The sequence below is a fragment of the Cheilinus undulatus genome, linkage group 14, assembly GCF_018320785.1.
Source record: "Cheilinus undulatus linkage group 14, ASM1832078v1, whole genome shotgun sequence".
NCBI classification, from domain to species: domain Eukaryota; kingdom Metazoa; phylum Chordata; class Actinopteri; order Labriformes; family Labridae; genus Cheilinus; species Cheilinus undulatus.
The window spans coordinates 18,541,885-18,569,257 of NC_054878.1; the positions used below are offsets into that span (position 1 = coordinate 18,541,885).

A 27,373-nucleotide genomic window follows, 5' to 3' on the forward strand; every position below is an offset into this window, starting at 1 on the left:
TGGACCAAAAGATCTGACTAAAAAAAAGGAATCATGCCCTTTAAAATAAAAGCATATCATAGACGTTTTGCCTGTATTTTTTATTTTTTTTTTAGCACAACACATCTTAAAATGGCTTTACGACACACTTTTGGGTTTCTACCCACCAGTTGAAAACCAAGGGTTCAGACAATCTATCATTGCAGATTATGATCTGTTTTGGGTATTTGGATAATAAGTGACTGTGCTTTAGCATGTGCATCCAAATATGCATGAACAGTATGTCATTATTGAAATGAAATGGGAACACTTGTATAAACAACAACCGAAATATCATTGCTATAACTCTCTCACCTCTTATAAATGAATGAAAAACAATGATCAGAGGTTGTTTTATATGCTGGATGAGTTTAAAGAGTTACCGCACCGGGATCACAGAGATCATGTGATCAAAGGGAGGCGGACACTGATCATCTCTCAATTGACCTTTTTTTTTTTTTAGTACGGCATGATGATCCTAAAAAATGTACTAATGCTTGCAAAGGCTTGTTGTGTTAATTTAAGGATAATTTAGAGTACCAAGCAAGCACAGTAAGGAACCTGTATGGATTAAACTGGGCCCCAACAAGGTGATTTATTTTATTTGTTTTGTTTTGTTTTGTCTTTGGTTCAATCCTAGTTGCCAGCACGTACTGTCTGTATGCGCCCTAGTCAGTTTTCTGTGTTTTCCATCTTGTCAGATGTGTGGAGCTGGACTGCTGGGATGGAAAAGGAGAAGACCAAGAACCCATCATCACTCACGGCAAGGCCATGTGCACAGACATCCTATTCAAGGTGAATACACAAGCACATCAGTGAATTCCCAACAGCTGCAAGCCTTTGTTTGCAGAGCCTTTTTAAGTCATATTAGATAAGGTTTGACTGCCCTCTGGTGTTGAGAATCTATAATGCACACATCTTGATTTTTTTCTGTTTTCTTTTCTCATGCGTCATCTTTGTTGTGTTTTTTTCTTTTCTCCCTCAATAGGATGTTATTCAAGCCATCAAGGAGACAGCTTTTGTCACTTCAGATTTCCCTGTTATTTTGTCTTTTGAAAACCATTGCAGGTATGTATAAAACTAGTAATAAGCAGGGATGTTACTGCAGTTGTTCTGTAGAGATATTTCACATGGGCTAGAGAATCTTTCATCTGGTATGTTGGTATTATCAGTAAACCACAGCAGTACAAGATGGCCAAGTATTGTGAAGAGATCTTTGGAGATTTCCTGCTCAAACAATCTTTGGAAAACTTCCCTGTAAGTACTCTCCTTTTGCTCTTAATATTTTTGAGTGCCTCATTATAGTTAGGTGATTTTCATCACTGAATGTTTTGCTTTGTTTTGTTTTTTTTTTTGTTTTCTTTTTTTTGTTGTTTTTTTTGTTTTTTTTTTAGATTGAAGCTGGGCGGCCCTTACCCTCTCCAAATGACCTCAAACGTAAAATCCTCATAAAAAACAAACGCTTGAAACCTGAAGTAGAACAGAGTAAGTACATAACTCACACTGTTGACATGATAACTCACAAGTCATTATATGATTTATTACATGTCTGTTTTTGTCTTTGCAATACAGAACAGCTCGAGGCCTTTAAGAAACACATGGAGGCCGGAGAGACCAACACTACAGCAATCATCATGGGTGAAGAGAATCAAGAGGATGCAGAGAATGGTCAGTTTACTGAAATTTACTTGATTTCATGTTTTTAACAATTCTTAAAGAAAATAACTTTTTGTAAAGGTATACTGGGGCTAAAACATTCATGGTTGTAGACAGTCTGTAATCCATTATTAATTTTCTTTGTGTATGTTTGTGCAGGAGAAAAGGAAGGTGAAGATAAGGATCTGAACTCAGAGGCTCCCAGTATTCAGTCGGAGGCAACCAGTGAGAAAGATGCCAACAGTGTTTCACAGAGTAATGCTGTCAGCTCAGGGAAGGAGGAAGAACGCAACAACAGTATCAAGAAGGTACACGTGTCACCTCCATGACTGTGTGACATACTTTAACAATCCATTGACAGTGTTACGGACCAGGAACAACACAGGTTTGAGGCAGAACTTACCAGGCAAACAGATTTTAAAGTGGCAATGGCAAATGGAAAACGGGGTACATTGTGGTCTATGTCATATAAAATTCCACACTTTCAAGGGGTTACATTTGACATATTTACAACTTATACCACATATCTATGCAGTTCTCCTGTCACTTTTGTATAATTTCCTAATATACAAATTTAGCACAAAAAATAAGGAAATTTGGTAGATTATTTCTTTTCTTTGTAACAATGCTTTTTGGCAATTAATCTCATACTATTGGAAGGCCTGTTTATTTCCCTTTTAAATGGTGCCACATTTGTAAGGAACTTGCATTTGTGAGATCGCCAATGTCAAACAGCTTATTTTACCATTTACTCTTGTTGGTGTTGTCTGGTGGATTGGATGATTGAAGTCTGAAGAAACAAGACATATTGGCAATTTAACAGTTCATTCATTTAACAAACAAGAGCCTCAGTAGCATGTGGCAGAGCCAATTGTTCAACAGGGTTGAGATCAGGGTTGCTGGCAGGCCATTCTATCCTCTCTACTCCCAAATTCTGGAGGTCTGATAAACCCCGCCCTGGAGATATTGGACTGCCACTGGTTGCAGAATCTCATCTGGATATATCTCTGCATTGAGAGTGCCTCTAATGATGAGAAGCCTTGTTTTTTCCAGTGAGGGAGGTGCCACCCCACACCATCAAACTGCCTTCACCAAAAGATGTTACTCTATTGGTGCAGCAATCAGCATAGCGTTTTCGATGTCTACGCCACACTTTATCTGCTTCAGCTGCTGTAGGAGCAATCTGGACTCATTGTTGAACATAACAGGTGCAAAAGCAGAATATCTGTTTGGCATTGGGCAGAGAGTATTTGGCAAAATTTTAATGGGCACAACCCACATACTCAGCTGTACTGCACATCCCACAAATCCAAGTTCCTTACACATGTGGCACCATGTAAAAGTTAAATAAACAGGCTTTCCAATGATATAACATTTGTTGCCAAGAAGCATTATTACAACAAAAAAATGTTCTACTAAACACTAATTGACTTAGTCTTTGTGCTAAGTTGAAATATTTTAACATTACAGATTAAAAAACTTGAAGATATACAACATACAGGTTTGTATCCTGGTGTAAAGGCAAACTGAAAAGTAATTTATTCAGTGAGAAAACAAGCAATGTTGGTCCTATACTCTATTTTATAATGCAGATAAATTATAGTCCATGTTTACCTGTCTGACTGAAAGCATTTTAGGCTTTTACCCTCAAAAGAATAAAAGTTAGGGCTTCTTTTTTCCAAAGTCCTTTATAACATGATCACAAAATATTAATTAAAAAAAAAAACTTTTTGTTTTGGTTTATTGAATGAATGAGATCTTTTTTCTCCCAATCATTTTAATAGAAGAATAAAATTACTGACATTTAAGCCAAGAGAAAACATTTGTTCAAGGCATTTGCATGTTTTGTCTGTCTGTTTCCAGGTGCCTGATGATGATGTAACAGAGATGTCAGAAGCCACAGAAGCTACAGATGCCACAGATATCTCTGAAGCATCTGAAAAAGAAAATAACAAAAAGGTAAGGAAACAAATGCAACTTCACTTTAGGTATGATTTATGCACCACATACATTAAACAGTGTTTTAAGTCTTTCTGTACTTTATACGTGCCCTGTGCAGGGTGGAGAAGGGGGAGAGGAGGAGAATGTTGAAGAGGCTCTGATAGCTCAGTACACATATGTTGGAGCCACCACGAGCATCCACCCATATCTGTCCGCCATGGTCAACTACGCACAGCCGGTCAAATTCCAGAGTTTTGATGTGGCAGAGGGTGAGCCTCTTTTTCTTCTTACACTTTATAGACCTAACAAGTATTGATGTTGTGGTATTGCAAGTTCACTATTAATACAGGAGAAAATTAAACTTTAAAAGAACGTTGAATGGAGCTCCAGGGACTGTACCAGTCTGTGTTAAAGCAAAATAGCTGGGTTAAAGCACTTTCTTTCTTTTTTCTCTGTCTTTCAGAAAAGAACATTCACCATAACATGTCATCTTTTAATGAGTCTGTTGGTCTGGGCTACCTGAAGACTAACGCCATCGAGTTTGTCAAGTATCCTTTCAGCTTAAAGTCACAGCTGTGCTGCATTTAAATTGAGAGGAAAATATTTCAATTAGCAGTGATAAATAGTTAAGATTATTAGATTTGACTGTACCATGATCTCCGACATCTACATTAACAAGCTTAAATCATATCCAATCTATCAGGAAGAGGATCTCTTAAAAAAGAGATCTAACTTTTATTTCCACAAGTCTGAAAGAAATATGAATATCAGAAAATTGGGTAGAAAAGTAAGAGCTAAAAAAATGTTTCAGTGGCCTGATCCTCTTCCTTCAGTTTATTAAAAACAGAAAAGAAATGAATTATTTTTTTCTCACCTGGGTGCAGCTGAGTTTTAACTTAACAGATTGAGGTCACCTGAATGAGAGCTGATGGTGGGTCAGAGCGGATGTTTTTCAGACATATTTGTTGCAGCGCTGCTGTCGGAAAGAACATGATGCCTCTGGAGGCTGTTGTGCCTTTGCACTGTGTGACTTGGCCTGACACACATGTACATTTTGCCTCTCTCCACCCCAAATGGGACTGCTTGACCCAAGCTGTTCACACTAAAAATAGTCCTGCAGTCTGTTTAATGCTCATACACACATGCACTCAAACACATGCTCACAAATGTGCTGCAACACACATGCTCCCCTCTTTTTTCTTTTTGAAAAAAAATTTCCTGAGCGCCAGTGCAGCTACAACAAGCGTCAGATGAGCCGGATCTACCCCAAAGGGGGCCGGGTGGACTCCAGTAATTACATGCCTCAGATCTTCTGGAACGCAGGCTGCCAGATGGTCTCACTCAACTTCCAGACCCCAGGTACAACAACATACAACACAGGAACTCTAACCTCTAAAACGCCCCACGCACAGCACTAACATGTTACAAGCATGTTCTTTTGACAACCTAAACCACTCAGACAATGTTTACCATGCTCATGTTTGGTACCCTTTCTTCAGCCCAACCTCAACTTTATGAAATAAAACTATTTCAAATTTTTGACTTACTGTATTAGATAACAGTCGTCATAAAAACACACAAAAAATACTAAGGCTGTTTTTTTAATTGTTTTAAGAATTCCGAATATGATAAAGTTGTCATTTCAAGAGAATTTTAGAAAATGTTGTAAACTTACACGTAAAATTAGTAAAATTACATATATTAGGCCAAACATTAATATTTTTTTGCATAGAATAAATATGTAGCTATAGGCATTTTTTGAAAAACAAATAATGTTTAAGTTTGAAATAACTTGTACTTGAGTTTACAGCGAGCAATATGGCATTCCATGACTGTGATGGATTCCCAAACAGTGCAAATTAAACATAAAGAGATGTTTAAGTGAGCCAAAAATCAAGGTTAATGCATAAAAATAAGATTATTTAAATATGCAGGGTTTTTTCCCCTTTTGAACTTCCCCACTGTATAATATTTTATGAATACAGTTACAAAGAGAATAAGATTACCTGAATTGCATTTTTCCAGTATGAATAGTTTGCAGACAGTAAAATTACAGAGAGGTTTTTTTTTTGTTTTGTTTTGTTTTTAATTAACCATGAAGGAATTTGCTTTTTCAATAGATCAGATGAAAACTGTGCACAATGAACCTGTGGCCAGGTCTGTTTTGGTAAAACTGAGCCTTTACATAAATAAAGTATAAATAGATAGTTGAAATATCAGCATTAATTGGAAGTAATCAAGATCCATAAATCGCAATCAGTCACATGCTCCATTGTCTCTTTAAGCACACTGGTGAAGCCACTGCAACTTCTCCCTGCAGCCACAGTGATGTAAAATAAGTCCATCAATGCTCCTTGATATCTCTTTTAGAGCACTTTAAAAACTCCCAGACAGCTCATTGGAAAAGTCAAAAGTCATTTTCACTTTGTGCTATCCATATCCCTTATTACCTCCGCCAAGGAGGTTATGTAATCGGGAGGGTTTGTTTGTTCGTTTGTTAGCAACATAACTCAAAAGGTTCTGGACGGATTTTGATGAAATTATCAGGAAATGTCAGAAATGGCATAAGGAAGCACTGATTAGATTTTGGGAGTGATCCGGATCACCATCTGGTTTTGGGAATTTTTTAAAGGATTCTGTACTATTGGGAGATAGGGCTAATGGCGGAGGTCTGCGCTGTCCGAGTGCTTTTCTAGATTCCATTTCTATCCGATCTAACAAGATCTTTTTTCCATGGTTAAGTTCATGACATAATCTTTGATCTACTCAAAGTTCTTTATTTTTTGTTTAAAAAGTAGGTCTGTATCCAAACAGGAAAAACATTACTCCTAGTTTAAGGCAAGATTCCAAATGACATCAAAAACATTTATACATGCAAAATAGTAGAATTTAAAAGTGCGACAAAAGGGAGATTAATCGCATTTGACTACAAAAAGAGAGAAAATAATAATTGACAGCCCTAATAAACAGGTACATTTAAAAAGCATGCAAAATTATTTGCTTTTACGGTTACATGGTTTGCTTTTTAAGACTGATATCCAAGGCATACTGAACATGTCAATATGAAGGAAGTTTAACTGTCTACAAGCTGCAGATTGCATTTTGCAGCATCAGGTTCTCTTTTCCTTTTTCATCACTATAGTGGACCCTGTTACACAAAGACATATTTTCATAAACTTTCACTGCCACACAGACACCTATACAGTGACTGATGCTCATTGGAAAACAGCTGCTGCCCCACTGCCAGAGGCAAAAATGGGTCGGACCATATGGCCAGTTGGGTGCAGAGCATGTGTATGGCTGGAGGGGGTCACACAGGAGATGTAGGGAGAATAGTAGGAAGAAAGGGAAATGTTTAAAGGAAAGAAAAGATCCACTAGGGAGAAGAACATGAACAGAGTTAAATGTTTTATGTTTGCTGTTATTTGTGAGTAATGTGCTGATCTCTGTGTTTTCTCACGTTCTTTCCCTCAGATCTATCCATGCAGCTGAATCAGGGAAAGTTTGAGTACAACGGCTCCTGCGGGTGAGAACAGCTTCTCACTCCTTCTGTCCCATCCCTCTATACCCCGCCCCTTTCTAAAGCTCATCAATTAAAGCATGTCACATCTCATTAGTGGTTGCCAGCAGCGACCGTAGCTACTGTCTGCCCCGAGAGCCAATGAGTGCTGAAGGGGAGGCAAGCTCCTCTTCGCCTGCTTCTGTGGCTCTCTGCAGTCATCTATCTCCTCCTCTCTCCATCGCTGTCTCTGTCCCTCGGCTCTAATACTGTCCCTGAGGGCACAGATTTCACTGCTAATGCTGGGAATCTCATATGTGGGAAGATCAGGGCTTTTGAAGACACCCATCATTACTAATGTCGCTCTCTGCTTGGCCCGAGGTTAACGCACACAAAGGCTCCCACACACAGAGCTGGAGTACCTTCCTGTTCCCCGCAGATTATGAGAGAGCTGAGTTTAAACTAGAAGTCTCTGAAATTAGGGTTGTTGCTCTTAATGGATCTACAACATAAATGATAAAGAGCATAATCATTTCTTTCCAGGTAGTTATTTGATTTTTGTGCCTTTTTCTTACATGAGTTTGTGTGTTTCAGGTATTTACTGAAGCCTGATTTCATGCGGCGGTCTGACAGGATGTTTGACCCTTTCTCAGAGACTCCAGTGGATGGTGTCATTGCCGCCACCTGCAGTGTACAGGTCAGATCATCTGACACTTCCGGAAAATAAAACAGCATTTTAGTTAAAAAGGACTTTCCAGAAATGTTTATATAATCATAATCTGCTTTTAAAACATGTGCTTGCTAATTAAGATAGACAGCATTTTTTTCCTTGTTCTTACCTTTCTGCTTTTTTATTTTCCTTTAAAATGCTGAAACAAAGCTTTTGTCTTATCACATCCATCTGTGCTTCAATACTTGGCAATGCTGCTGAGTCATTTTTGTAACTCATACCTACAGTGTCACAGTCTAATCATGGTGAATATTATACCTGTGAAGTGTACAGCTTCAGTGATATTCATAGTGTCCTCTGATTTTCTTTAGGTGTTTTCTGGACAGTTCCTGTCAGATAAGAAAATCGGTACATACGTTGAGGTCGACATGTACGGGTTACCGACAGACACCATCAGGAAAGAGTTCCGCACACGCATGGTGATGAACAATGGCCTGAACCCAGCGTATAACGAGGAGCCCTTCGTCTTTAGAAAGGTCAGAAGAGATGCATGGAAAAGCATGGTTAGGTGATGATGATGTATTGATATGTAAGCTGAAATATTTCCACTTAGGTTCTTCAAAATAACAGAATTTAGAACTTGGATGTGATGCTAGTTAAGATTCAAGGATAATAATACCTGTTTTATACTGCAGCAACAAAAACTAGAAGTTCTGGTCACCCACTGCTGGGCCATTTCATTTTTTAATCATCAGAAATCATCAGTTCACACCTGCACACTGTCTAAATTGCAAAACTACACTGGCAGCTTTATAGGACCTATTCAAGTCAAGTCAAGCTTTAAATAAAGGTGCATCTCAATAAATTAGAATATCATGTAACAGTTATTGTGCAGGAGTAAAAATAACATTTTTTACTATGATTTACTTCAGAAAGTTAGATTACAATGTATCCTAGCTTCAACTGATACAAAGTTAAATACACATTACTTTTTTTGTTTTAATCTTGATGATTACGGCTTACAGCTTGTGAAACCCACCATCCTCAAATTATAAGAATATTGTGGAAAAGTTCAATTTGCAAAGGTTTCCTGAGCCTTTATTCTGGTCTTTACTCTGGTTCAGTACACACAACCACAATCATGTGGAAGACTGCTGACTTGACAAATGTTGAGTAGACAATCATTAACACCCTTCACAAGGAGGATAAGCCACAGAAAGTGCTGAAAGGGCAGGCTGTTCTCAGAGGCTGTATCAAAGCATATGCATGGAAAGTTGACTGAAAGGAGCACAAGCAAACAGAATGAGCACAGTCTTTAGAGGACTCTCAAACAAAGCAGATCCAAGAACTTACGAGAGCTTCACAAGGAGTGGACTATGGCTGGAGTCAGTGGATCAAAATCCACATCACACAGGAGATGGGTTCCAAGTGTGGTGTTCTTAGTGTCAAGCCACTCCTGAACCACAGACAACATTATCAGATAGAAAGAGAACTGGACTGTTTATCAGTGGCCACAGTCATTGATGGTTTTGGGGTCCTCGTTATCTGCTGCTTTGCTTTATTAAGCCAACGCTGTCAGATGTCTACCATGAGATTTTAGAGCCCATCATGCTTGCATCTGCTGAGAAGCCTTATGGAGATACTGATTCCCTTTCCCGCAGGACTTGGCACCTGCCTACTGTGAAACCAAAAGTACCAGAAACTGGTTTGCTGACCATGGTATTACTGTGTTTGATTGGCCAGCCAACTGGACTGACCTGTACCCCATAAAGAATCTCTGGAGAAATGTCAAGAGGAAGATGAGAGACCAGACTCAATAATATAGACCAGCTGAAGGCTGCTTTCAGAGCACCATGGGCTTCATAACACCCCAACAGTGCCACAGACTGACTGGCTTCATGCCATCAGTGATAAATGAGCATAATTTTCCAGATGGGAAGGTTAACATTCCTTTATTATAAAACCTTTTTTGACAGATTTTTGTTATGTTCTGATATTTTGAGATAGTGGATTTTTGATCTTTGAGAGCTGTAAGCCGTAGCCGTCAAGATTTAAACAAAAGATTCACAAAATATTTCACTTTGTAAATTTGAATCTAGAATATATGTAAGATTCACTTCTTGATTTAAATCACTGTAATAAAGCTAACTTTTTAATGATATTCTGATTTTTTGGATACATCTGTAGATAGCACATTTCATATACAAGGCAATCAATGCACTTCACATTAAGAAGCAAAACTATTGCAACATCATGATAGTATTGCAAATCAAGAACATGAAATACAAATTCAGAGCTAAAAGAAACAAATATGAAGATATACACAAAATCCACACAGATTAAAGCACAAAAACACAAACTCAGTATGCAATACAATCTAACTATAAGCTGATATAAAAAGTAAAGTTTCCATCCTGGTTTTTAAATGTACAATGTTGGAGCCCCTCTTAGGTTTTCTATTCTGAAAGCAGCCTCCACTGCTTTGGAATTTATTCCTGGAATGGTCAAAAGTAATGTTACTTTTCATCTCCCATGAAGCTGAGTCAGTTAAACAGATGTATTTTTACAACTCTTGTACTCCTCAGAACTATTGACCATTCAAATTAGGGAGTTCTTAATCTCTGTTTACAGATTCTGCAAAGAGATTTAAAGTCCACATAGACATGTAGTATCTGTGCACTTACGATTTTCAGCATGTTAAGTGTTCCGTTTTCTATTTGTAGTACATTTGTAGTCCGAGCTGTCCCTTGAATGACTTCCAGGCAACAATTCCCTTTTCCTGATGTCTCTGATGTAAAGGCTCTGATTTCTTTTATCCCTGGAGTAATGCCGTTTATCTGATGAGTCTAACTTCCACAGGAGATTGTATGCAATACACTGCGAGTTAACCAAGGCTCAATTTAGCAGTGTATGCCAGAAAATGGAATTTTTTAGCTTTTTTTTATGGTCCTTTTTTTTTTGCCAATACTAGAACAGCTGAAGTCCAAGGCAGTTACTCTTGGAGAGGAATGACTTGAGGAAAAAGGGAGGGTAAATCAAAGACTAATACATCAAGGAAGAAGTAATAATTAAGAAAAATTGTGAACGTTTATTTGGTATCACCAGTGTCGTTAACCAAAATAAAGTAGTGCAAGATGAGGAAAAATATTTATTACCTTTTAGAGAAAGAACAAGGGAACCAGAGGGCAGCAAGAACAAAGGATTAACATGAAAAAAGAAACAATTAGGACTAGAGAGGAAGAAAGAAGAGATATTGGAGATATAGAGAGAGGGAGAGAGAGAGAAACGTGTGTGAGTGTAATAGTGCTGCTCTCAGCAGAATGAGGAGTCTCTCAGCCATGACTGTGACTCCAGCTTCCTAATACACACCATCAATCACAGGCTGCCGCAGTGCTGCTCTGCTCACACACAGTGCTATCAAAGAGGGGCATCACAAGCAGAGCTGCTGGAAAGACTAGTCTGCCGTATCTACACACAAATACTGACACACCTTTAACATGCACACGCACTGTCAGAGCGATCAACACACACCATCACCTTGCTTACAGATCATCTGCAACGCTACATACACATACACACAAGCAGGAGCGTCCACCCATTCATCTCTTGTGAGTATTTTCCGGCCTTATCTGGAACCTTCCACTTCGTATTAATCATCCTTCTCTCCGTGTTCACTTATCTCTGCATACAAGGCCAGTTAGGAGTCTTTTTTTCAACAGTATGAAAATAGAAGCTCATGCACAGACACGAGCTACACTCACACATGCATAAATACAAGATATACTCTGCTCCCTGTATGCACACTAGCTAGGGAGATGGCCTTGTCCGAAGAAGATATGCGGTGTGCTGGGTGCTATCATGACTTTTACCTTTATCACACTCAGACTGTCCCCTGATAGTGTCCCCTGCTGGTTCCTCCTTGACCTTGCCCTTAATGATGCACTTTCTGCTTTAGTTTAAAAAAAAGAGACTTGCACTGCAACAGCTGTAAAAAAAAAAAAGTGTGGTTTATCTGTTTCTGAAACCAAAATGAACTAAATAGACTTCCACTGTTGCACAGAGCTGATCTGACTCCTCAATGACTTTAATTTCTCAAACTTTTTGTCCTTACACTCCCTTTGTCTCTCCTTCTTCCTCCACCCCATCTTTTTGGAACTACTATCCTGTCTCCTTCTCCCTCCCCACATCCGTTTCCATTCATCCCTCCCTCTCAGGTGATTTTACCAGACCTGGCAGTGCTGCGAATCGGAGTTTATGACGACAACAACAAGCTGATTGGCCAGCGCATCCTGCCCCTGGACGGCCTGCAGGCTGGCTACCGTCACATCTCGCTGAGGAACGAGGGGAACAAGCCTCTGTCGTTGCCCACCATCTTCTGCCAAATTATCCTCAAGACCTACGTGCCCGACGGATTTGGAGGTGAGGGGAACACACAGTAATATTTATACAAAACTTAATATTTACTGCCTTTCATGTGGTCTATTTATGTTTGTTTTACATATAAGTTTTCTGACTTAAACTGATAATAACTTTGCCTGTGTAGCTTTAAAAGTGACAGAAAAAAGGCAAGTCTCCTGAGTGCACTTCTCTCTGCCTCTGGTTAGGTTGAACATCCAGAGTAATGGCATGGTGTAAATGATGATGACTGTGAATCTGCAGTAATAGACAGTTCAAAACAGGAAGCAGCATACAAATGAGCAAGACAATTTGAATTGTCATTAAATAAAGCCAAGGGGCTTGCACTCACAGGAACCATTACTGTAACCATTAGCTCTCCTCTCTAAGATCTGCAGAATAACTTTTCTACTAGACATGCTGCACGGTACGATGGACTCTAAATAAAAATGCTTCATTATTTAAACAAGATTCAAACCAAGTCTTCAGCTGTGTACTGTCTCTGAATTATGAGCCATTACTTTCTCTTTGAGGGGGATTAACCTGTGAGAATCCTCTCTGAGAGCTCCTAACTGAAGCCTCGTCCATATGTAAGCAAGCAACTGTATTTATAGAGCACGTCACCACAGGAAAGCTCATTGTGCTTAACACTGAGGGCTTAAAAACATCAACATCAACATTTGAAAAACATGCTTACTTGGGCCTGCTGTTACATTTGCATGGAAAGAGCCCTTAATAAGTAGTCAGGTGCAACTGTGGAATAAACTGTATTCAGAAGGACTTAACAGCTGCCTCACTTTGCACTGAATAAGCTCCAAAATGGACTGAAATATTCGCATCAATGATGTTTGTCTGCTCAGCCACTGTGATTTAAAAAGAATATTTGTAATACTTAATCAATACTTCTTCTTTTGTTTGTGTGTGTTAATCTTTCCCTGCTGTTCTCTGATATTGATTTGCTCACATTTATTTATAATGCTGGTAATTTTAGAACACTATCCAACTGATGTTAATATGAGGCCGTGATAGAGCTGTATCTGTTTGTGTTTTCTGCTCTGCTTGAGGAAACTTTTAAGCCTCTTAAAAGTCCTCCTCACTACTTCTAACATTTTTTTCTATTTAGGGGCTCTTTAAGGAGCTCTAATAACTTTTTGTTATTACCAAAACCCAATGTTATTGTTAAGGGGACATGGTTAAAAAGGTCATAATTCAAAGAATTTTCTTAGAACTTCCTGGTGTTCTACATAAGTTAAAAGGATTACATGTAAGTAAAAAGGCGTATTGTTTAACCTCTTCTGGCATGTCTCTGAAAACGAAAACCTCCCACGTGGTTTGTGAGTAGACTATCCTGTAGAAACAGCTTCAAGGCCCCCTGAATTGAACTGTGGTTTCATATAAAAAAATGCTGACTTTGTATGATAATAAATGTTGTCTTTATTTCAGCATTTGTGGACGCCCTATCAGACCCAAAGAAGTTCCTTACCATTGCAGAAAAGAGAGCAGACCAGATGAAGGCGCTGGGGATTGACACGGTACTGATGACACTAGAGCTGCACTGTTATCGCCGGGAAAAAAAGCACTGCTTTCTCACTCAGTCTGGGTAGATTTTACTTGTTTAATGAAGGCCAGTGAAGTACAGCCTTGCTCTCACACCTTTCTGGCAGGGTCAGATGAGGGTCAAGCTAGCTATCAGCTGCCCCTAAAGTCATTATTTCCAATTTATGATGGAAAAATAAGAGCTTCTGGGAGACTTTCATCTCCCTCCATATCATTACACCATTATCAAACAATGTTGCTGCACATCACATTTTTCCTCATAAAAACAGGCATTAAGTCTAAAATAATTGAATGATGGTTGTGTGGTTTGAATGTAAACTGCCCATAATGAAGCCTATTTAAATTAATTCTTGCCTTTATTTGGAATAACTTTGATTTTTTATTAATATTGCAGTATATTGCAGAAAGAAAAATATAACACAGTGGCAGTTTTTTTTACAGTGTTGTCCAGCCTTACAACAAACACATAGACTTACACCCATGTAATAACTGCATACTCACAATACAATGTCTCTTACCACCTTTAACAATTCTATCCTTTGCAGAATGACATTGCAGATGTTCCCAGTGGAAGCTCGAAGAATGACAAGAAGGGAAAGGGTAAAGGAGACACAGTGAAGGCCAGTGTGACACCACAGGCCAGCTCAGACACGGCCCAGACCTCCAATGCCGCCCAAAATAACACAGCAGAAACAAAGAAGGGTATATATGCACTTACATAAAACAGATTTTTAAAAACTGTGTATCTATATGAAGTGGACAGTGTTGAACTTCCTTTTCTTGGCCGTTTCAGATAGCGGACTTGTGCCTAATGTCAGCATTGATGACTTAAAACAAATGAAGGTTGGTAACTTCACTCCATACTCGTAACTCTGGAACAACGCTCTGGCAGCATTGTCTGTCTGAAGGCAATAACACTAAAAAATTAGTTGTAATAATGCAGCTAACATTGCTTTCAAAGGTAGTCACCATTTATGTTTTCATTATAGTAACAAATAATTAATCCTACTCAATGCTAGTGCTATAATTATTTTGTGATTCATCTAAAATGGTTAATATAACTAATTAGAAATAACCAGGTCTAATTTTATGTTAAAAATGTTGAAAACAAACAAAAAATACTTTTGTAAACACACTTGTCTCCCTGCAGACATACCTTAAGCTGATTAAAAAGCAACAGAAGGAGCTCAATGCTTTAAAGAAGAAACATTCAAAGGTGAGTGATGATTTTGGTGCTGAGATGTGTGATGTTAATTCAGACAGGCTGCTGCTTATTCTGGACAATCATTGAAGCTCAGAGCAGCAGCCACAGTGTGGGGAGGGGATGGGGGGGCCTCCACCTTTCATCCTTCACTGAATACTGCATCATTACTGTATTCACAGACGCACAATTTGTCCTTTACCAAACACGCATAATTATTGTTTTATAAGAAATTAGACTTGCTAAAGTGGCTTTGCCTTTGACCAGAGCTGAGCACAGAGGCTGTGGTGGGTGCTGACTCATTGATAGTGGTGGATTAATTATCACACTATCAAGTCCTGTTACATAACACATGTAAATGTTGTTTTCCAAACACATCTGTTGATACAATAAAGATGTGCTGACTCATTACTCTCTGCAGACAACATCATTAATGACTATTAAAAATAACCACTTATTTATTGTAGCTGCATGTTTTGTTGGTATTTCTAAATCTGTCTTAGGACTTTAATATCAGCTCACAGATGAGGTTTGAATTTTTTTTTGATACTAAACATCCACTCTTAAGACAAATATATCTAAGTGAATTATATTTTCTTTTTTTCAACAGGATCAAAACACTATGCAGAAATCTCACTGCACCCAGGTGGACAAGATGGTGTCAGGGCATGATAAGGAGAAGTCAACCCTGGAGAAACTACTAGAGAAAGCCATCAAGAAACGAGGGTAAGAGGGGGAAAGAGAGAAATGTTGAACATTTCAGACGATGCATTGACATATTTGTGTTTTATTACCTGGGTCTGCTGTGTGTGGTGGTTTGAGTTCAGAAAGGCTGGAGAACTATTGCCTGAAATACACTAACAGATTATTTTAATGACTTTTATTTTTTGTTTTATGTTAAATGAATTAGTCATACCATACATACAACTAAACATCTTAGTTTGTTACAACGACAACCTCAACCGACAACCCCCTACCCCAAACCGAGAGGGGTCAGGGCTCAAAATAAAAAAGACAAAAAGCACATTGCCTAACAAACATGACAATGCTCTTTTGTCTCTACCAAATCCATCAACATATTCATGGTATCAATACACATGCCCGATTTCAAGAAATACCCAGTACTGTTATCCAGTTCTGGAAAGGAGGTTCTCTAGAGTTCTTCCAGTTCCTAAGAATGATCTGTTGTCCAAACACTATAGCAGTCTGTATCCAGAATATCAATGGTTTAGCATTTAACACTTTACAGTCTCCAAGAACATACAGCTTAGGTCAGAGCACAAACTGCTTTTTCTAACATTAACAATATAACCATGTATCTTTATCCAGTACTGAGTAATCACAGGAAATCACCATACTACATGTATCAGTCTACCCTCATCCACACAACACTTCCAGCAGGCAGCTGTATCTTATAAGACAAGTCTAAAAAGCCTGCTTGGGGTCCAATAAAATCAGTGCCAAATTTTAAATTGAATAAATCTCTTTCCCATGAAAGTCAAAAGGCTGTGAGATCTCTGCTGTTTGTGATCTAATGGCACCTTATAGTATTTAGCTGCTTTATGGCTTTCACCCAGTGTCTGTATAATTTTATCTAGCCCTCCTGCTGACCTTGGAGTGTGAAAACTAGATCTATCAATCTTCAGAGATTTTTTTAAACTTTAAATCAATATTGAAAATGTGAGAAAACCCCACACATGGTGACAACAAACAACCAACTCTTACAGTGTGTGTTGTTTTAGGACTTGACCCTCACAGCACACCAACATTCATTCAATAACAACCAGAGTCTCCACTCTCAAAAGTCAAAGTCTTGTGCGGTTGAACACATCTTTGGAGTAAACAACCTAAATGTGGCTAGCTGTTAGCTACCTACTACATTCATTGCTGAAACACCTCTCCTTGTCTTCTCAGTTGTAGTATCTTATACAGCACGTTGTATAAACACTAAAGATCAAATCAACAAGTTAGTCCTCCATTTCTGACATCCCTCTAACTTTATGCTTCATGTTTATTATCATCACTGTGGCTGTATTTGTTGTGCTTCTTCTTCAGTCATTTTGCTTCCTGATTGGCTAAAGCTGTGCTCTACATTACTATCCACAGAGTGGCCCACAGTCCTCGATGTTCCCCTCAAACAATGGGACTAAATAAACAAACATGTTTGATATTCACGATTTCTGATCAAAGTAGCCGCTTATGTCTTCCGAGCAGATATGAGAGGGTAAAATCCCTCTTAACACACCTCACACCATAGGAAAATCTGGCAAGACAATCTCTTAAGCATCCAATAATCAGGCCTTTACTGACATTCATCTGGAGGAGGAATCTGGCCCAAAATCAGCATGATCATTTTGTAGTGTGTCCCAAGTTGAATGTGAGTGATTTAAACTGTATGAGCTGTGTCAAACACTGGCAACACAGAGGATCTTCTCAGCAACATTATCTTGATAATTATAATTCATTTTCAAACTGAGGTCATTTAAAATAACTTCTTCAACAGACTTTATAAAAATCATTCAGTTACTTAACAAGTATTTGGTTCCTCTAAAAAATGTCTTGAACTAACTCATGGATCATTATTTTTAGGAATAAGGAATGTAAATAAATTTGACTTGCATTGTCTTCAATCTGCAACTCATTTTTGTGATTTGTTCTCAGGGAAAATAACTGCCAAGAGCTGAAGAAGGAGACAGAGGATAAGATCCAAACACTGATCGCTGATCACAAAGTCAAGGTAACCAGCAGCAGTTCAACAGTGTTTCACTGTGAGGAAGAAAAATGCCTTAGAGCGTTGACTGAAATGTTACTGTTGATGTGTGTTAATGTTTGTGTGCAGGTAAAGGACATCACTGCAGCACACACTAAAGAGTGGTCAGAACTGATCAGTAGTCACAGCAGCGAGGAGCAGGAGATGAAGGACAGCCACGTCACACAGCAGTGTGAACACCTCAAGAAACTCCTGGCAACTGTCCAGGAGCAGCAGACAATGCAGCTCAAACTTATCCATGAACGGTGAGACGCTCTCACATAGATACGGATATTCAGATTCATGCTAATCTACTACCGGTCTACTGTTGACCAATACCATGAGTGTCACTTGCATTGTAAATATTAACATTTGTGTAAAAAGTACTTCCCAAACCACCAAGTGGAGGTCACAGGATGCCTTCTTAAAAACAATGAAAACTGTCAATGATTTCGAGTGAGATGTCAGTCTATTTCTCCCATTATTGTGATTGATATAATATAAAGAGAGAGCTAAATTTAGAATAGAACGATACTCATAAGTTGCAGAAATTCAAGTAATAAGCAAAAAAAAAAACAAATAAATGAAATGTATGTTTGCACGTGACCGCAGTGCTGATATTAGGGCTTGAGGCCATTTTATGTTGTTATTATGCCAGTGCTGGGGTAGAACTATTAGAGAGTTCCACTTTGCACAACATTATATGCTTAAGAGACAGTGGGGGGGTCCCCTGTCTCTGGCATTAATTTTTAGGGGACATGGGCTGGAAAGTTTTGGAACCCCTGGGGTAATGGGTTGTCGTAGTTATGTGTCCTTTTCTTTCTTGTCCCACAATTTCAGGCAGAGCAAAGAGATGAGAGCCAACCAGGCCAAGATGTCCATGGAAAACAGCAAAGCCATCAGCCAGGACAAGAGTATAAAAAACAAGGCAGAGAGAGAGAGGTGGGGCACAGGTTTATCCCTGTTTGTTATGATATCAAACTTTTAGTGTCACTAGTAACTCTTTGTTCCTTTTTTTCTTTCTTTCTCTGCTGTTCAGGAGAGTACGAGAGTTAAACAGCAGCAACACAAAGAAGTTCCTGGATGAGAGGAAGAGGGTATGTTAATCATGTTTTACTATTTCAAATATGTAACTGCAAAAATATACACAGGGCTTCCCAAAACACAGTTTGAATAGCACACAAATATTTGGATGTTTGCAGTTTGTACTACAGTAATACAAACAACAAACATATTTTCTTTAAAAAGTACTGTATGTCACTGTTTTGTTACAAAGTTCTCCACATATAATCTTTTTAGCTGATATTTCAGATGAGACTTTTTTCCTCTGGCACAAAAATGTTATTCTGATGTGTACATAGTAGTATTGAATGGTGATTTTATATATACATACACACACACACACACCCCCACATATACATATATATATATATAGTGCTTAACAAATTTATTAGACCACCTGTATCAGAGATCATCCAGCATCATGAAGTGCTTTAATGCAGACTCTTTTATTTTCAGTGAGCTCTCCACGTTTTACCATTTTGAACAGGAATGAGGAATTTCAAACTGTGTTCACCTTTTTATACCCAACTTTGAGCCGGCTCACTGGGCTTCTCTGAGAAGTCAGAAATGAATCGAGCGTAACATTCGACCAATAAAACAATTTTTTCTGTTCAGGAATGCAAGTAAATAACTATAATTTGACATATTAATCAAGAAATATTAATGTGCTTTACTATTTTTTCATTTTTTGTGTGAATCAGTAAATTTGAAAATTCATGGATAACAATAATAATTATATTTTAGATTTAAAAATATCGTTTGGGTGAAAGAGCTTCTACATATTGATGTATTAACCATTGCAGAAACATAAAAAATGATTTTGGTTTTACCAATTTTAACCAGTGCTGTTAATTTAGGGCAGCTGGCATAAACCTTACTTTGGGTGGTGGTGTAATAAACTTGTTAAGCACTGTAAATATATATATATATATATATATATATATCTATATATATATATATATATACATACACACACACACACACACACACACACCTCATAAATTCAGAGAGTACAAAAAACACACTGACAAAAGACCAACAAGGAAAGCCTTTGGCAGGGGGAGAAGATGGAGAAGGGTTGCAAAAGGTAGCTTACACAGGGAGCTGCAAAAGATAGCCAGGCTAGAGCAGTTCAAATATAGCAGCATGAGTGCAAGTAGCCAGTAGCATCTTTAGAGCAAATCAGCTGGCCGTCAACTGATGAGGACTTGCATGGGATCAGCTGATCTCAAATATATGGCAGCGCTCAACTCCATGTTCTGCCTGAACTAACGCTATACACTCTATTTATGGCAGTGCACTGAATGGCCTTGTGGTCTAACTGATTAAAGGTGCTTTTTTAGTATATTAAATAGTTGCTTTGTAGTGATAATGTAATGTTTTTTGTCCCTGGTGTTTTTGCAGCTGGCTATGAAGCATCAGAAGGAGATGGAGCAGCTAGAGAAGAACCAGAAAGACCAGGTGGAGAAACTGGAGAAGTTCACTGAGCAGGTACACCCCTTTTAACTTATGGAAGTTTTAAAAGAGCTTCTTAACATAGCTGGTATCCATTTTGGCATCAGATGCATAAAGCAGACCCTCTTTCTGTTTATGATACTTTGTGCTCCACTGGCTTCTTTAGTGTAAATGGACTTGAGTCTTGAGACTAGTGCGGCTCCCTGGCTGGTTTTGTCTCTAGGTAATGACTACAGTTTGAATTATTTTTGAAATAAACTGTAATTAGTTGTGGAGGAAGTGTTCCACAATGTTGGCATCACTTTTGTCTTGAGGGATGCTACAACAAAACACAGCTCCTGAAGAATAACCAGAGTCTGTGGTAAGATATTTAACTTTCAACTCTAACGAAGACTTAATGCTGCACTAATGTCTTTATCTCAACGTGAATCAAGTGTAGAAACTAGAGAGTTACATTTCATGTAGTGTCCTATAAGGTGTCATATTTCCATCCGTCCATTTTATTTTGTCATCTATCACACTGTGTTAACTGTACATGTCTTACATGTATGCACATTTTCATTTCTATTTTAATATGATTTGCTTCTTCCGGCACAGCTTTTGAAATCACACCATGAAAGCAAACAGGTTCAAGGTAGGCATCTCCATCTCACTCAGCACTACCTCTGATACCATCTGTCTGTCAGTGCATCAATAAGTGATCATGTTTTCCTTCCACCTCTTTCTCTTCTCTCTGTCAGTCATCAGATTTTTCACTGAGCCTGTTAAAATCTGTGTTTTCCCTGCATTTAAATGTCTACTATAATACGCAGTCCTGAGGTGATTCAGCGCTGAGTACAGCAGGGAGATAGTACACACCAGGCCCGTCTTTGAAGAAATGACTGGATTAAATACAGAAAGAAAGTGATTATTTCTTTTGTATTTTGAAATCCAATTCCCACACTTTATTCTGCAGCTCTCAGAGTGCCAGCGGTGCCAACTGGCAGCTTGAGTCATTTATCACCATGACTCACCAGCTATTACTAAGCAAAAACAGCCCGCTCCCTCCCAACCTGTCCCACTGTGCTTTCACTCCAGCTCATTATCATGCCTGTCACTGTATGTGACAGTGTCCCACTGCTCACATTTTGTGGTAAACATGACACATTACTCCTGAGCAGAAGGTTTGCATACGTAAGCAAGGAAAGCTGCCAGTCATAGAAACTTAGCTGAGAAAGAAACAGATTTGTCGTGGAGATGAGGAAACGTATGAAGAAATGAACAGAAGGTGGTTGATACATGATACTCTAAATAAAACATGCTAAAACAATGCAATCTTTGACTTAGTGATCAATAGTTAATAAAGTGTTTTAGAATGACTGCAGATTTTGAGTGATATTTCTAATCTGAAGAGCGAAAGCACAGTCCAACAATACACAGGAAACATTTCAATACAGAAATCTTGCCATTTTTTTCTGCACAGTTTTAAAAAATGTGCAGGAGATTAACATTTTTTTCCCTGTGATTTACTTCAGAAAGTTAAATTTCCTTATATTCTAGATTAATCTTATACAAAAGGAAATATTTGTAAACTTTTTTCTGTCAGTCAAAATGACAACAGCTCATAAAAATCCAAATTCCACAATCTCAAACTATAAGAATATTTGGAAAAGTCTAATTTGCAAACGTTTCCTGAGCCTTTATTCTCTCACTGTGGTTCAGTACACACAACCACAATCATGGGGAAACTGCTGACTTGACAAATGTCCTGAAGACGATCATTGACACCTTTTACAAGGAGGATAAGCCACAGATGGTCACTGCTGAAGGGCAGGCTGTTCTCAGAGGCTGTATCAAAGCATAGTCATAGAAAATGGACTGGTAGGGAAAAGTGTTGTAACGAAAGGGATACAATCAATAGGCAAGAGCTCAGCCTTCAGAGGATTGTCATAGCAGATTCAGAACTAAGGGGAGCTTCACAAGGAGTGGACTGAGGCTAAGACAGGTCCAGGAGATGGGCCACAAGTGTCATGTTCCTAGTGTTGAGCCACTCCTGAACCACAGACGTCATCAGCGTCTAATGTTGGCTAAGGAGGAAAAGATCTGAACCATTGCTCAGTGGTCCAAAGTCCTCTTTCCAGATGAAAGTAAATTTTGAATTTCATTTGGAAATAAAGGTCCCAGAGTCTGGAGGAAGATCAGAGAGGCACATAATCCAAAGTGCTTAATGTCCAGTGTTTTCAGTTTCCACAGTCAGTGATGGTTTGGGGTGCCATGCCATCTGCTGCTGTTGGTCAGCTGTGCTTTATTTACTCCAATGTCTATTTATAAGCTCTGATATTTTGAGATAGTGGATTTTTGTGACCTGTAGGTTGTCATGATCAACACTAAGACTAAAAAGTCTTGAAATATTTCTCTTTTTAATGATAAATTTTAGAACAGTGATTCTCAAATGGTGTGGCAAGGCACACTGTTGTGCCTTGAGCCAAGTCTTGGTGTGCTGTAGCAATTTGTTCAACCATACATAATTATTACAACTATGCATTAGTTTTTATGCATTCTATACATTTAGTCAGGATCACTTTGTAAAAAAAAAACAACAAGATTTTCAGTTGTAGTTTTTCCTTTATTAGCAGTTATAAATTTGCTTTTATCGGTGTTATTCTTATGTGTCTATTCTGGGATCCCCTGCTCTTTCATTAGCCTATGTGGAAAGCAATAAGCAGGAACAGGAGACGTTCCTGCCCTTTCTGTGCCTACAAGGAAAGCCTGAGGCAGGGAGAAAAGCAGCAACAACCCCAGAGCATCAATGACAACAGAATGATATTAAGTCAGATATAGCATTGAGGAGGAGCTGGGGTGGAGGAGGGTTGCAAAAAGCAGCTTGCAGAGAGAAGCAGCAAAGGATAGCCAGGCTAAAGCAGTTTAAATATGGAAGTATGAGTGCAGTTAGCAATAGCGCCTTTAGTGCAAATCAGCTGGCTGTCCGCTGATAAAGGCTTGCATGAGATCAGCTGGTCTCAATTATATGGCATTGCTTGAACTAACATTATACGCTGTAGTTACTGTAACATATTTTAAACAGGCTTTTTGTTTAGACATGGGTTTGGTGTGCCTTGAAATTTTGGCTTAATCTTAGGTGTGCCTTGGGCAAAAGAAGGTTGAAAACTACTAGAACAACAGACATTTTACTTCATTTAAATTACAGTTTAAAAAAAAAAAAAACTTTTACATGACATTCTAGTTTTTTGAGATGAACCTTTATACTGACCCCAAACTAACATTAAGTATTCTTAAAAAATGTAATTTCACTGGAAAGATCTCTTCTTCATTCTGCCTATGCAGAAAGTATCATGAAGAAGTGGTGACACGTGATGTATCATTTGACAACAGGAAACAGCAGTGCCATTTACACTGAAAACACTACTTTAGTCAGATACACACTCAATACAGCAGCGACGCATGAAAATACAGATGTGCTGACAAATTATCTCCCTGTAGAATTGTAATTTATTCATAGATTTATTTGTATGCCCATTCACTTCTCACTGAAAGACTAAATACATTTAAAGTTCCCAGGCAAACAATCTGTATGCATTTATTTATTTTTAATATTGTATTTCACCTGGGCCAGGCCAAAAAAAAACTTACAGCAATCATATCAAATCCATAGGCTGATATTTTCCTTTTTTCCCTGAGTACTGCATGAGTGTTCGGTGTCAGCCCGTGGAGCATCTCTAGATGTCATCACCAAAGATCAAACTCCAGACTTGGATCCTCTTGGAGTTGTAGCACATGTGCATCAAGTGAGAGCTTCTGTTTATGCTGCTGTGTTTTTCTGACTTGCCTATCTGTCTCCTGAAGGCCAAGGACATGCAGCAGATGGTGAAGTTGGAGGAGGAGATGGACCGCAGACCTGCCACAGTGGTGTGAGCCCCTGAGATGGAGACAAGAGCACACACTAATGCTCACACAGACACATACACTCATATACACACAAACACACGTGCAGGTGCAGAAACACTTCACCGCAGAAAGCCCTCCTCGACCCAGAGACGTTCTCCCTCTCCGCACCATTGTTTCTCTACTTTGTTTTTCTATTCAAACACAAACATGCTGTAGCTCAGTTTCTGCACCCTGACCCAACAAACCACCGAGCCGCCGAGCTTATCACTGTCTGACAGGGTTTGACCACTTATTGAAAGAGGAAGTGTTACCTCGGAGACAAAGCATCACAGAGTGAGACGCATCCCCTCCTCGGCTCTACTCAACACTGAATCACCTTTAATGTTCTCTGCTCCTTCCAGGAAACACAAGCAGCAGCTTTTGGTGTAAACACACACACATGACACACGCACAAACACTCACAGGGAGTGGAAGCCTTCCTGTTCACCTTGTTTGTTTTTACTTTTTAAAATCGGTACCTCTTCAGAAACAGGGAGAGAGGGGAGGAGTATGTTTAAGATTTAATGTCAATTCAGCACAAATGAGTAACTTTGTGAAATACACTGTATGCTACACACACGTCCTGTCCTGAGCACTTTGTATGTGATAGGCCATCATAAAAATGTGGAAAATGTAGCAGTGCACTACTGTAGGTTCTCTGTATTTCAGTAAGAATGTATTTAAAGAAAAAAATCACTGTACGGAGGAGTGACAAACCAAGTTTCACCTCCTCCTGCAATGAAAGCTGTTTTACTTCACAGAGATGTATCACTGACTTTTTTATTGTTCGACAATGAGTGAGCCCCTAATAAGAAGGCTTATTTTCCTGCTGAGTCACAACACCATGAAGGGAACTCAATGGATTGTTGCTTCACTAAAACCGTCTTAATTTCTAAGAAAGAGCCCTAATATTGTGTGCTGGGTGTGCTTCATTTCACTTGAAAATGTAACAACCAGTCATGAAGCATGATTTTTTATGATTTAGTTTTCAATCATCACAAAACTGCAAAAGTCGATGCTTTAAACTCCTGTTTTGGGGCACAGAATCATGTATGCTATGCAAAGACAAACACATGATTTTATCAAAGCTTAAGGTGTACAAAATAAAAAACAACAAGGGATGCACCAATATCACTTTTTTCTGATCAAGTAAAAGTACTTACATTTGAGTACTCACTGATCCAGAGTACTAATGCGATATTTCAATATCATTACAGCTCTTAAAATTATTTTTAAATTTTTTTTATATCTGATGTTCCTCACCCCTACTTCAAGAGTCTAGCAGAGTATAGTTTGCCGCCTGCTCTACTTTTATTATCCTCATTTATGTTTAAAAAGAATATCTCTGGTGTCATGCAAGGCTAACATCATGCTGTAAAATGATACCAAGAACAGAATCCGCAACGTTTGAGGAGTACAAGTGCTTGGTCTTAATCGGTGCATCCTTCGAAAAAAATATTAACACCACCAGCCAAAGGGAAGTCTAGAAAAATAAGTCTATTAAAATGAGCTAAATTGGTTATTTTAAGCCTTTAATTTTGTTGCAGTGTTGTTTCCTCAAATGCAAAGGCAGGTACATGAATTATTACAAGAAACGATAAATGTGTTGCTACGTAGGATTAAAATGGGCCTTTTCAATAAGGAGTTTTGCACTTGTTAAAGTGTTGGCCAACCTTTAATACACTGGTATTGGCAACATTATCCACGCCTGGCAGCACATCATTAATTCTGCTGGATTAGTTGTTGTAATTGAGCGGCCCGTCACTGTAAGACAAGAACTTGGCAGACAGAAGTCAAAGCCGCTTTGTCATTTATTACTGTTGAGGTGAAGTGTTCACTTAATCGCTTCTTGAATGCACGTTAGCAACCTCCGCTTCACTGTTTGTCTGCTGGCCTTTAGACCAGGGACATCACACTGAATAGTTCTCAGATCTGTCACACAGCCTGTGCCACTCACTGTTCACACCATGGAATCCATAGAAGGCTGAAAATCCCTCTTTGGTCAAGACAGCGTTCCTTTAAGCTAGGGCTGTACACAGCTACTGGTTTAGTTGGTAGAATCAGGTGGAAACCTGAAAGCATTAGTCTAAATAATCTTGTGTTTTATCAGGCACACCTGCAGTCCAGAGGACCTTGAGCACTTCAGGCTGGCTACTTTTCAATGTTTAAAGTCACACAATGTATTTCTTTTCATCATTATTAAACTGGATGAAAGATTTTTGTGACTTAGAGACTTTGCTTAGAGCTGAGCAAGCCCCACCAAAAACAACAGTGCAGGGATACAGAATTTTAACTCCTTTATTCAGCATTTTAACCAGTTTGTATGACATTTATTATTGCTCTGGAATACATTCTCTCCATATAATTGCTTTAAATGAAACTTCCACAGGTAAACACTAAAGGCTCATTGTAACTATTTTAAAATAAAGTCTACGGCCCGTCATGTGGTTCGTCCTGTATGGCTCTGTGCACACACTGCAAAAAAATTAAAAAGTGCATTTACCTAATGCCTACTGAAAATGATCTCATTACACCTAAAATGAGCCACAATCTCCTGACCAATCCAGATAAACATCATGATTTTACAAGCAAAAATAAACAAAGCTTGAATTTACTGTAATTATTTAAAAATAAATATCATCACCACAGGCAAAATTTACTGATGTTTTTTGAATGAAGATCTCATTCTTTATCTGTTGAAGAGGAAATATGTAAAAACCTACTTTTGAGTATTTTTGCACATACATCTGGGTATGTGAAATAAGTCTGAATGCACCAATGAATCAGTGTAGCTTCAGTATCGGCAGACGTCAGCCCTCAACAAACATCTACCCATCTCCAAATAATCTGACATGAACCGATGATAGTACAGTGCCATGAAAAAGTATTTGCCCCTTTCTGATTCCTGACTTTTTTGTGTATTTATCATCACACTTAAATGTTTCAGATCATTAAAACAATTTTTATATTTCACAAAGACAACCCAAGTAAATAGAAAATGCAGTGTTTGAATGATTGTTTAATTTTTTAAGGGGGGGGGGGGGGGGATCCAAACCTCTCTGGCCCTGTCTGAAAAGTAATTGCCCCCTGAACCTCATAACTAATTAGTTGTGCCACCCTTGGTGTGAAAAAAAAGTCAGGAATGAGAGAGGGAGAAAATATCTTAAAGTCTTTTTGGTGCTGTAGCATGTTTAGCTGCTGAGGTGCATCAGTCTAATGCTGCCATTTGGCATGCCAAACTACTGA

General features: G+C 38.6%; 1 protein-coding gene across 3 annotated transcripts in view; it reads left to right on the forward strand.

Moving 5' to 3' along the window:
• Positions 1-27,114, forward strand: part of LOC121521920 (1-phosphatidylinositol 4,5-bisphosphate phosphodiesterase beta-4-like) — a 109,696-nt gene extending 82,582 nt beyond the window's left edge. For 2 of the 3 annotated variants that reach the window (XM_041806128.1, XM_041806127.1), the window contains 26 exons: positions 720-813; positions 1,007-1,086; positions 1,191-1,275; positions 1,413-1,503; positions 1,591-1,686; positions 1,834-1,982; positions 3,538-3,633; positions 3,734-3,884; positions 4,079-4,163; positions 4,850-4,974; positions 7,090-7,141; positions 7,709-7,811; positions 8,156-8,320; positions 11,999-12,203; positions 13,623-13,711; positions 14,282-14,438; positions 14,530-14,579; positions 14,887-14,952; positions 15,548-15,663; positions 17,599-17,674; positions 17,777-17,952; positions 18,527-18,628; positions 18,726-18,783; positions 20,153-20,239; positions 20,801-20,837; positions 24,047-27,114. In XM_041806128.1, coding sequence (XP_041662062.1) covers positions 720-813; positions 1,007-1,086; positions 1,191-1,275; positions 1,413-1,503; positions 1,591-1,686; positions 1,834-1,982; positions 3,538-3,633; positions 3,734-3,884; positions 4,079-4,163; positions 4,850-4,974; positions 7,090-7,141; positions 7,709-7,811; positions 8,156-8,320; positions 11,999-12,203; positions 13,623-13,711; positions 14,282-14,438; positions 14,530-14,579; positions 14,887-14,952; positions 15,548-15,663; positions 17,599-17,674; positions 17,777-17,952; positions 18,527-18,628; positions 18,726-18,783; positions 20,153-20,239; positions 20,801-20,837; positions 24,047-24,123 — 2,668 coding nt within the window. In that variant the 3' untranslated portion in view covers positions 24,124-27,114. The other variant, XM_041806129.1, reaches the window with a different exon arrangement.
• Positions 27,115-27,373: the final 259 nt, after the last annotated feature.